Here is a 12,677-nt window from a genome sequence, read left to right on the forward strand (position 1 = left end):
AGATGCAAAAATTAAAACAAAGCAAAAACTATTCAGCTTGAAATACATCTTGATAAAATCAGTCAAGAGTAGGGAGATGTATCATGACACTATACCTCACACCTTTTTTTATCTGGTTCTTATTCACACTGATAGAAGACTGTCATTCTTTAATTACTGAAGATCTAGGTTTTGACCTCAGTCCAGAAAAGTTTGTACTTACCCTATTTAAATTTTCACCTTTCACTGAGTCTTCATAAATTAAAATTTTGTCCTGTAAAGATTTCTTCAGAATATCTAACTTATTTCTATTCCTGGATCCTGTTTTTCCCATTTTAGAATGCTGCTGTAACAAGATGAGCAAAAATGCTTTATTTGTAAGAGGTATATGAGGATGCTAGTGTTAGGATTATTACTTGCTATTATTGGCACATCCATCAAATAATGAAACACTTGGCAAATATGACTTTCACTGAGAAAGTATTTCTGAAATGAAGGTGCTGCCTATTCACTCAGAAGATTCCTTTCGGACATTCAAAGTTAGAACTTTTTTAAAAATTTCTTTCAAGTACAATTATATATTCATCCTTTCCATGAAAACTGGTAGCATATACATTTGATTTTAAACAAGCTTTAGTAGTGATAATAAGAGAAGATTTTAACTGATAAGTTGTCTCCTCGGCACAGCTGAAAATGAACAAAGAATATTAATTTAAGATCTACATTGTTTTCAACACACAGTCTATGAATCACAAATGAACCATGATAATATTAAGAGGCACCGTTCCATGTAATCAAATTATTCTTGACCTTTCCATTTCTTTACAAGAATACTAACTAAGTATATGTACTCTTGGGGAAATGATAACATCTGTTCAACTGTAAGGTTTTGCAAAGTCATTTCCCTCCTTTAGTATTTTAGAAACTATTAAGGCTTTGAACTAGGCTAACTCCTAGCACAATTAACCCAAGGTAGTTTACATGTTGAGAAAGTATAACTGAACCAAAACAAAGCAAGGGCAAGTCCTCCTTTAAAGAAAGTATCAGATACAATTAATACAGGGAATGCTTTTTGCCCCGCTACCTTAGAAGAACTGAAAACCATTTATGATTCCATAGCTTTTGCACTTTACTGAAGGAATTAAACACCTCTCACAGGGTTCTTTAACTAGTGCTAGATTTGATAGGCAGATAGACTCCTCGTTGGAAATACTCTTGTAACTTTGAGTATGCCTCACCTTCTACGTATTTAGACGTGGGGAAAAAACCCCCAACTGTCGGCATACACTTCAATCTTCTGAAAACAAGAAACAGAAATCATGCCCAATTTCTTGCCAAGAAAGGCCATCTAGTTCAGGAGCTTTACTTTCCTAAACAGACAAAACAATGTAGAAGATTCTTTTCCAGAAACTCCCAAAACTTTCACTAAAGCAGCAGAAATACACAGGTGTATGTGAAAAAAAACCTATTTATCCAACTGCTGCCCAACTATCTTTAAGTCCACTGGTCCATGCAGACAGGAAAAGTGCTGTCACACCTATGGAGAAGCTATGGACCCAGATCTGCAGCCAATGCCAGCAGCCACAGGTACACCCAGGAAGCCCTTCCACATCCCCACACTGATCCCACACTGTTCCCACCTGTTTGCAGGTCATTGCTAAATTCTGCTCAACCTTCAGCACCTCGCTGTCCTTCTGCTCCACCTCAAAAGCCTGAAGCAAGGTTCTTGCTCTTATCTTGGGCCAAGCCAAGCTGCTGTCCACCTGAGAGAAGCAGCAGTGCAACTCTTGCCTCATTCTAAGCAACTCCTCTTCTGAGAGCGAGAGGGGTAAACTTAGAAGTTGCCTGTTAAAAAAAAACAAGAGCCATTTGCTGTTCAATGATTTAGGCAATAATGCATAAAATATAAGAGACATGAACACAAATACTTTACTTTAGCAGAGATTATCCTTTTTTGGTCTCTTTCATATATCAGTTAGTGATTTCACACACAGCAATGAACTGCTCAGCATGTATAAAATACCCTTGCGGATACCTTAAATTCTGCATACAGAGCTTCCTGGACTGTAAAACTTCATTTTCAAAGGAAAACAGCATTTGAATATTTTAAAAATAAATTAATATTTTTCACACATTTCCTATGCATAGAGTCCTTCCACCTCTTCAGACAATACAATCCCTGAACTTCAGCTGAAATCAAGATAAAAGCTTCCCATAAAGCCTCCCCGTGCTGTTTCTCAGCCCTCAGCAGTCACAGCTACTGAGAAGGAAAAAATAAAATAAAAGTCTCTATTATGAACACATATGTCATCCCTTCCATCAACAAGTCACAAGGGTTCCAGCTGTTGTTTGTAAAAAGGCTCTTTGCAGTCTGAACAGCACAATATGTTTTAAGACTAATTTGAATTACTCAAAGTTTCCATTTTATAGAAGTATAAAGAAGTAAGATTCTAAACACAGATCTCTAATGAACTGATCAAAGGTCAAGCTGAAGCTGACTTGAAAATAAAGCATGCTCAGTTCTGATTAACCTTAGGCTACATTTATCTTCTTGCTTTATCTTATTTCCTTAAGAATATTTCATAAAAAATAGCATACTTTAATTTGTTTGGAAATTTCCTTTATTCCACAAAAAATTGTTTGTATTTAAAACACAAACAGCATGTTTTTTAAAGAGTAGTTTTCATTTAAAAATATATTATACTGCATGTTTCATTAGTACTGATACTTTTATTCAATATATAACAGGCCTATACTACCTCATCAAATCGTTGCATTTAGAAATCCTTTTTTCTTTCTACTGATTCAGCAAAGAACAGTTAGATCCTTAATTAATACATTTTTAATGCATGAGGTTTTTCCCTTCAAAGAATTACTTATTTTAAGACAAGACTACTCCAGATGATCATTTATAGTATACTTAACCATTTGTCATCTTGTCTTAGACTCATGAAAGAAAATCCATTGTAGAAATCCATGTATATAGATATATAGACAGAGATACAAAATAAAATACAGCAAATAGAGTTTTGCCATGTCTATATTTAAAAAGGACTTTAGGCATTAACCATCTTCATAAACATTTTGGACTAACCCATGGTCTCTATGATAAGCAACAAAAATGAAAAGCTATCATTCAAAATAATTCTTTGTGAAAACTAGATAGCAGATGAGAACATAAACATGGGAGCTGGCATCTGTCATCAAAATACCGTATCTGACAGACAGTGGACTGAAAGAAGACAGCAACAAATTTTAAGGGGCTTTTGAAGGACACTTGTTGCTGCATTTTTTTGTATATATTTTCCCGAATTTTACTGAAAAAAAAACTCAAACAGCTTACTGTTGCTTCAAATAAAGATAGCATCTAACAAATATGACAGGCACACTCCAGGTTGGAACACAATTATTATGGGATTCTAAGTTAGAACCAGGAAAGTCCTGCTGGGTCATACAATCTACTTCCATACTCCTGCAGGTCTGCTCTCGGCAATGTAAACAAGAGATAGTAAGACAAGCTAGAAAATACATATAAACAAAAGGAACATAGGAAAGTATCTAAAATGTTGAATAAAATACAAAGCCCTTGAAATGAGAATCAAAACAATAGGAAAAAATGTAATTCTTTTTTTTAACAAAGCCAATGTAATGGATGAAGTTTATATTCCTCTTACATGGTTTTACAATATGTGGCAGGAAAACTTACAAAGATTCTGCCTGGATAGAACTGCCCATACAAATCTATTTTGCTTTAAAGAAGAGGTATGAAGGAGAAACTTTTACCAGTGTCTTTTTTTTTCCCCCCTCCCTGTTCAATCTCTTATGCCTGGTACATTTTCTTCAGAGCCACACAGCTTATTATAGGTTTGCCTGTTCCAGTTGCTTCCCCTAAAGCTGCAATTTTATTTTTTCATGTTCCCATGTCTCTAACAATGTCTCTTATTAAATAGACATTGTATAGGAAATGTAGTACTGCAAATATTCAGGCAATCTAACAACCAGACATAAATGTACTTGAAAGCTAAGAACAAATGCTAAGGAACATTCCCTGATCTCTCAGGGACCTTGCTGCCCACTCTGAGAGGCACAACCACTTCTGGCCACAGCCATGGGCTCTCCCTCTGCAAGGTCTCCCAACTGAGGCAAGGCCACCACCTGCTTTCCCACCTCCCCAGGGTCACACTGCAGCAGGCAGCAATGGCCAAAACACTTCCAGCAGCCAGAATTCCTCTCTGCAGCACTGCCTGTGCCATGGTGCCTGTCTGGCTCAGGGCTTGGTGCCAGGGGCACTCTGTCAGCAGGCCAGAGCAGCTGAGTCTGATGCATGGAGACATGAGCTGGACAGGCAGGATACTGCGCTGTGTAATTAGGGACCATGTAGAAATACTGGGACAAAGCTTAAAACAAACCTGATGAGTAAGGTTTGACTTGTGGCTAGAAGGAATATTTTGAACTTGGACTTGGGGCCAATTAGGTCTGACGTACTAACTGGCATTTCCAAAGTGTGGGACCTCGAAAAACAGACAATGAATAACAATGAAAGATGTGTAAGGGATACCTCCCATGGAATGAATGGAAATATAAAGCCTTCATTCCACGTTTTTAGCTTCAAGACTGTGTTTCCAGGGATTTCCACTGCAGTGCTCACCCACTGGTGCCACATGGGTTGAGCACTTGGAAAAAAAATAGCAATTTCTAAGTGCCCAGCAGAGAACTGATCACTAGGAATTACAACTGGACAGGTGTGAAAACTCCTAATTCTCTTCTATTTGCAATAGTAACTAAGAAAAAAGTGCAGAAAGATACTTGCATGAATATTGACTGTTCCCAGCTCCTGGCTTTTTTTTGTTCTGAAATGCCTGTTTCCAGCTCTTGGCTTAGCTTCTGCCTGGTGAGCTGAAGCAGCTCTTCAGCAGCCACGCTCTTTTCATGTTCCTCCCTTTCAAGCTGTCCACGTTTAACAACCATCTCTTTTTTGTGCTCCTCCACAGCTTCTAGCAGGAACAATTTTGGCACACTGAGCTTGACTAGTTCTTGCACAAACGCTCCACACTGAACACGTTTAAGCTCTTCAATGGCTTTCTCCGTTACGTTAAATAGAAGCTCTTTCAGCTCTTCGCTGGCCTCATTGTCAAGCTTTTCAGTAAGTTCTTCAAATTCAATGGCGTGATCACTTAGAAGATTTTTCCAGTGTCTCAGGTAGTGAGAGATCTCATTAGTAGTTTTGAAGGGGTCTCCAAGTGACAGCTGCTCCTTCTGATGCTCTTTCTGCTGATTCATTTACCAAAAGGAGGAACAAAGTTAAGAAAAAGGAACATCTCGAATTCCAGCTCCTTAAGTATGGATTTCATAGCAATACAAAATTTCATGCTTTTGCTTTTCCACGTTCTTGAAACTGCTTTTCAGTGTCCAGAGGCTTACCTAGCCCTCAACAGATTGGCTTTATGAGCACCTAGGAGATAACTCAGACTATTGTTAGATACAAAGGCTGTGATAATATGGACTGTTGCTAGATAGAAGAGCTAACACCTAAACACATGCATGATCATGTGGTTTGATATAATCTTAGCTAGCTGAACTTCAGTGATCTGGCAGCATTCCAGAAGTCAATCTGGATCAAACAGCAAAGAAGGAAAAGAATTTTTAAAAATGAGGGAAAAAATAAGTTTGGGGTTATTTTTTATTTTCCCCATCTTGCAATTTCATTGGAAAGTTAAACCAAAGCTACCTACACAGAGAATAAACATAACAAATGACATCACTATTACCAGGCCTGCTGTCTATGCTCACACTGGTATCTGTTAAAGAGCACAAAGCACTGAAACACATCCTGCAAAAGATAAGCTCAACCTCACCTAACTTGGGTCATCTTAAAGAACTACCACATAATCCAAGATAGTTTTTTCTACATCTTTTAGGCACAGAAATGTAACTTTGAAGTATACCTTTGGATGACAACTCCCTTTCAGAACACCTGCAGGTCATCTTACATTATGACATGACTTGTATCTTTTAGAGTTACCTTTGATTTTTAGATGGCTGAGATGAGGTGACATGAGTTCTACCACAAGCAACCATAGGCAGAGCATCTTTTACATAGTTTTGGTTTGTAGCTGAATTTTAACTGTGCTGTTGAAGTTCACTCAGGTCACACATAGCCAGGAAACCCACAGAAAATGGTGACTGTCACCTGAGCCATCTCCCTCACCAACTCCTGAACCTGTGCTGGCTTTTGCCTGTCTGCATGTTACAGAGACTTGTCATGACCCCCTTGGACATGGTACACTAAGCAGAAGGGCTTTAGAAATTTCTCCAGCTAAGTTGAAGTTAAGTTATTTCTTGCAGGTTTTTCTAAAAGAAAAGCTATAAATTACTGCATGACTAATACAGAACATGGTGGTACACAGCTAAAACCAACTGACACTTATTTTCAACCATGCTCCTGGCAGTGTTGACCCCTGTTGTAAGAACTACATTTTATTCTTCAATTAATTCAATTTCTAATTTATGATAAGCCCTTTGAAAATAAATACACTGAAAATAATTACCGTTTGCAGCATTTCCCGCCTTCGCTTGGTAATGAGTTTCTGGCAAAGCTTCTGCTTTTCTTGTTTTAAATCATGATCAAATTTCTGTTTAACAAAATTAATTTCAGTTTCGGCTCGGTCCAGCAGCATTCCCAAATGACTTTCAGGTAGATGACCTGCTCTGTAATAACAGTGTTTGAAGCCTGTTATCCGAAATTCTTAAGTGCGAAAGGGTATCTGAGGCAATTAGTACCATAAAAAGGCTCAGCAAAATAGACACACAGAATGATCTTAGTTTCTTTAGCAGTGACGCCTGGGAGAATCAAACAAGGAAGGGGATAATAGAAGGACAATCTCAGAGATGAGCACAGAACTGAGGCAGTTTGTGAAGGTGTATGAAAAAGAAACAGGAAGAAGGATGGAAGGATGGAAGGAAGGAAGGAAGGGCAAGTGGAAAACCAATTACATATCAGTTTGTAACATAAGTGATATTCAAATGAGACATTTAAAACCTTATATATTATGCATATTTTATTTTTCCATTTAATGTCCCTGGAATGCAATTTTATATGTCTTTTACAACTCCTTGTCATTAAAAAAAAATTCTCTTTAAAGTATGTAATCAAGTAAAAAGAACAAAAAATTATTTTTAATAGACAAAGCAATCATATCTACAAAATATTTATATTCAGACTGCCTAGTAAATTTATACCAGAAGAATTATAAAAATTTCAAAACAATAGCAAACTTCAGTTATCAGAAACAGCAAATTGCTGGTCATAAGCCCATGGTGCTCTCAAATGGAAGTTCAAGACTATGGTCTACCTCCTGTTGCTACACAATTTCATGTCAAAGGGAAAACAAGATCTAAAGAGCCCTGGCAACAGTTAAAAAGATCTCCCTTGCCACAAATTTATATTGAATTTCAGAACTTACCTGCTATTACATTTACACTACAAGTTCCCCAAATCTTTCTTATTCAAAAGAAGAATAAAAGAACATCTTAATTCAGACCAGGCTGTTGGACATTTGTGAGTTATATTAAACACAGTGGACTTAAAAATGTGGTGTTGAAAAGGTCAACATGAAACTTCAAATTGAAAACTCCAATTCCTGACCTGAACCTGGATGTTATCCAGATACCTTCTAGTTTACTTATGCAGTCCCCCTTTTCTCAAAGACATGAACATTACCCACAGAGCTGGGACTCAGATGAATCCAGGGCTTTCAAGGTTCCATTACAATGTGATACCTGGCCCAATTCCTAAATTAAAGTAGCAGTTAAATATGGTAAGCAAGCCCTTCTCCAGAAAGGAGAATCTCATTTTGGTTTATTAAGATTTATTGATACTGTGACAACTTAATTCCAATCAAAATCCTCAAAATAAGAGCTAAAATAAAGCAGAAGATTACCATATTAGCTTGTTTGCAGTCACAGCACAGTAACCATGTTGGCCAGATCCCGTAATTCACACCTCTCCATCTCAAACATCCACAACTATCTGTGCAAGCCATGAAACATCATCCCCTATATAATGCATGTGCTGGATAGAAACTGAGATGTGCTTTATCACAGTTATGTCAATAAAAGAGATCCTCCTTTTGCAGAGCTTTTTCAAAGTCTATCTACTGCATTTCTTTAATCTGCAAAGAGGATTAAACTACCTCTCAGTATATTGAGAGTAATCCACCAAGCGTCATTCTTGGCCAAGTAATTTCTGCCTTGAAACTAATCAATGTTAAAATTCAGTGTTATGTCAAAAAACTCCCCAACAGCACCAAGTTTCTAGCCCATATTTGGTAACTTTTAAGTCCTGCCCCTCCTTTTTGACTGAACCCAAGGCAAAAGATATGTGAATAAAGGTAATTAATTATGGTGAGAAAGTGAGTAAAGATAATAACCGAGATATTATATTTAACACCTTAATCCTTTCTTGTACTGAGGAAATAAACCCAGGCTTGCTGCATCCAATTAAAATCCCTGTCCAGAGCAGTGAAAAGAGTCTGCAATAGAAAAAGACAGATGTGCTGGAACCACACAGCAAATGAAAGTTTAAAGAAAGTGACGCAACATAGAATGATTGGAAGATGATATATAGCTACCTATTTTTAGGATTAAAAAAAAAGGTCTACATTATTTCCGTTGATTTGATTTGATTTACTTAGAGATCATCTTTACTTAGAGTACATCCACAGCTAAAACTGTAGGTGATGCAGTATCCCACCACAGAAGCCTATGTCAGTTTATGTGCCAACTTATATTAATCAGCGTTATGGTAATTCCTGAAAGGCTCAACCCTGGCAAGACATCTTCATTTCTTGTTTAATATAAATACAATATAAAAACAATTATAGTATTAGGAATAAAATATGTCCTGGTCTCAAAGGACTCTGAACAGAAATGCAAAACAAAAGGAGAAGAGAAAGGTACTAAGACAGTATAGACTGTATGATAAACTGCCTGGTATCAGCATACCAGACATTTAATCACTGAAGAAATGTACAGGCACATGTCTTTGAACAACGAGAATTTTAATGAAGGACAATACTGTGGTAATGACACGGATGTTTAAAGGGAGATCCTCCCAAAGGCAGTGAGCACCAAGGAAGGTACAGAGGTGCAGTGTGTAGCCAACAGCAGCAGTATCACAGGTCAGCCAGAGAGAGATCTTGACTTCTCTGTAATGAACGAAAGCCAACCAATTAAGGAGCAAATACAGAGTTGAGGGCATGAAAGTAAAAAGTAGGACTTTGTAGTTGATGTTACAGAGAAGGGATGCTGGACCCCAGCAAAGGAAAATTGCTTCATGAAAGCTAGAGAAGGCATGGGAGCATCACTAAAGCAAAAGGGAGATAGATATGAAGCAGAAAAGTTGTACAGGCCTGAATGTACATGGAGGCTGAATCACATCACTATACAGAAACTACACAGAGAGAACTTGCATGACTCTGCCCGTGCTACTCAGGCCACATCAGGATTTCACCTGCTGAAGTGGCATCTTGCCAGTACCCAGATCAGAATTCATGTAATAATAATAAAAATTCAGAGCAATAAGTGCCCTCCCTACATAGCAGAGCACTACAAGCAGAAAAGGTTTTAAGAGATTATTAGAAAACTTCATACTGATGCATTGCTGCTTGAGACATTCACTTTCCAACACCGACTTGCAGAAATGCCCAGCCAAGACACCACTGGAAAACCACTTTCTATGGACAAGGTCCATATAAATGGTGATTATTGAGAAGAACAAGACCAGCACAGTGTGCTTGTTTCAATCTTTTGAGAGTCTTTTGACCACTTTACAAACACAATACACAGGAAATTCTTTAGGTTTTACAAAAATTTAAATTTTGAGAGAAATTTATAAAGAATTGTTTTTACCTAGTGAGTCACAAGAACTGGATTCAATTTTTAAGAGACTGAAGAAAAAGCAAATTTCTTGTGAACAAGAAGATACTGGCAAAAGAGTAACACAACATGTTACAGATGCCATAGTTTAAAAACATCAAGAACCCTGCACCTCTGTTGATAGCAAGAACAACCCAGGATAAACACTGCCTCAAGTACTGCCCTTTTGCCCACTATTCTTCAAGAAAAATCATAAAGAGCCTATGTAGACATCCCTCAGATCCAGGATTACAGATTATATTTCAAAATCTTCTTTCCTGCCTTTTGGCACTGAAGTCCAGGCTTGATTTTTGAAAGCCACTGAGTAATCAAAAACTAGTACTGACAAATGGCACATTTTATTTAAATGCTGTATTTAGAAAACCCAACTTGAAAACTCTGGCTGCTCTATTTCATTTAAAATGTTCACAGCCCTCCCTAGAATTGGTTTGGGTTTATTTTTCTTTTTATAACATTCATTTCTGGCCACACAGAATCCTTTTCTTGTTAATTTGAAATAGCCTTGCTATCTGATAAATTTTAAACATACTATTAAGCTCCATTTTTAAAATATTTCTCCCCTCAGTATCTATCTCCTGGCTTATCACTGCATCTATCTTTTCTCTCTTCTCCATGCAAAGTTCTGCATTTTAAAATTCCATTTATAACAGTAAGTTAAAGGCACTCTATTATAAAGCTGGACAAAATAGATTAAGACAGACCCCTATCTATATTTAGACAAGCAGATTCAATGACAAAGTGAAAAACAAGGATACTATGGACACAAATTTAAAGTACTAGTCATTCAGACCAGACTTCTCTTGCTGCTCAAATTTTAATGCTCTAATTTGTAAACATTCCCAAAATCACTTTCTAATTAGAAACTGAAATACAAGCCTATGTTACATAATTATGAATTTTTCATGAGTTATACTGGGATATTTCAGTTTGCCTGGTGAAAATAAAACACTAGCAAACTGAAATACTACATTCTGGAGTTTTATAATCACAACACCTAAAGAATGAATTATAAGAGTTTGGCCAACATTTGTCTGAGAGGAAATACTGCTGCAGCAGGTGTGGGAAGTTACAAGAAAATAACTAGTTCTAGGCCCAGGAAGCCAAATGGGATTGTCTCTCTACAAATGGTATCTCCAACTATTGACACATATCCTTTGTCCACAGACAACCAACCACTGCATAATCTGAAAGTTTAATAGGAGAGTGGTAGAAAAATTATTTTTTCATCTTGGTAATAATGCTTGCTGCTTCTGGAAGTTTCTGAGTAGTTTGGGGGGTTTTGGAAGGTTTTTAACACATTTTTTGGGGATGAGATCCCAGAGGTCTTGGATTAACTAATACTGTGCCTTTCCTCTCTGTTTTATAGTTGATTTGTTTTGTGACTGTTAGGTGAAACAACAGGAATTAAGCAATGGGTGAAACCACTTTTTCCAGCTTGAGAAGTCCCAGTTGTTCACTGCAATGGTCACACAGTGAGGTTCTCACAAAGGCTTTTCACATAACTACATCATCTGTGAAAACATCTCAGACCTTCTCATAATACAGTTCCAAAAAGAGGAATGAACTGATGGAAGGAAACTCTCTGTGAAAGACGTGTCTGAATTATATTTCCTATTCCAGGACACGTTTGTCTTTGAGCCACACAGTCGTAGACCTTAGCAAAGCAGTGCAAGCCTACTGGAAGAAGCTCTCTCCAACCAATGAATCTCGAAGCTAAACTCAGGGTGATTCAAGCTAAACTTAGGGTATGATTCCAGTGAGGCAGCACACAGCACAATCAAAAAGAAAAGCAAGGAAAAGTTACAAAAAAACCCAGATAAACTATTTTGTCACATCAACAGATGCAATCTTTGGTAGCTTTTAACAGACTTCCTGCTTCCTAATGTTAAATTACATTTAAATCAATTTAACATTATGAAAGAAAAAACACACCATAAAGATCAATGTTCATCTTGTTCTCTTAATGCACATTTCACATATTGTCAGACTGACATCAATGACTGACACCTCAAATATACAAATAAAGCTGCATGCACAGGACCAACAGTAGCAATACTAGTTTGTCTTCCTGTACACGTTTTCCTGTCCACTGACGTATTCTGCTGCCCTGGCAGGCTCCTCAGTAATCTCTCCATATGCTGAACTAACACAGTTCTCTGATAGCAGCATGATGTCTTTCTCAGTGCTCCTCATAGCCATGCAATTTTAAATAACTACGTCTCTGTGTGTCTGCTAAGTCACCATTTCTACCTCTCCACCTTGATTCTGAGTATCCTATCACAGAGTACTCAATCAGCCAGGGTCTGGTATAGATATCCCAAATAAATTACATGTATTATAACAGGTGTTACAGCAGTCCATTTCCAGGTCTACTTTTTACTTGCCTTGACCTTTACTTTTTAATTCCCTGCAACAGGTGTATTCTTGGCTAGTCAAAATCCTCTGCAGCTACATTATTTATAAAAATTGATCTACTTTTTTTAGAAAATATTCATGATTTTCAGCTTGAAAAGAGAAACTGTACATCCAGCTCCTCAAACATATTCAATCACAAGTGAATCAAAATTGTTCTTTTCTGTTAAATCCAGATATTCATGCATAATGAACGTAGACAAATGGTCTTAACTGGTACACATTGCAATGGACTCTGGTATGAGTTTTCACACGACGGATGACTATTTACACAAATAATGGATGTATAAAGACATTGAGAATCTTATATGAGTCTGGTTCCCAGTGAAATCAGAATTACAAACAAGTAC

General features: G+C 37.2%; 1 protein-coding gene across 1 annotated transcript in view; it reads right to left on the reverse strand.

Annotated features, from left to right (window-relative positions):
• EVC2 (EvC ciliary complex subunit 2) overlaps positions 1–12,677 on the reverse strand; it is a 69,753-nt gene that overhangs the window by 16,437 nt on the left and 40,639 nt on the right. Inside the window, exons 13-16 of the mRNA XM_082282634.1 lie at positions 6,528–6,687; positions 4,786–5,250; positions 1,620–1,820; positions 203–325 (exon numbers count right to left, since the gene is read on the reverse strand). Of these exons, the coding sequence (XP_082138760.1) occupies positions 203–325; positions 1,620–1,820; positions 4,786–5,250; positions 6,528–6,687 (949 nt within the window). The remainder of the gene's footprint in view (positions 1–202; positions 326–1,619; positions 1,821–4,785; positions 5,251–6,527; positions 6,688–12,677) is intronic.

The sequence above is a fragment of the Coloeus monedula genome (genome assembly GCF_965178545.1).
Source record: "Coloeus monedula genome assembly, chromosome: 5".
Lineage (NCBI taxonomy): Eukaryota > Metazoa > Chordata > Aves > Passeriformes > Corvidae > Coloeus > Coloeus monedula.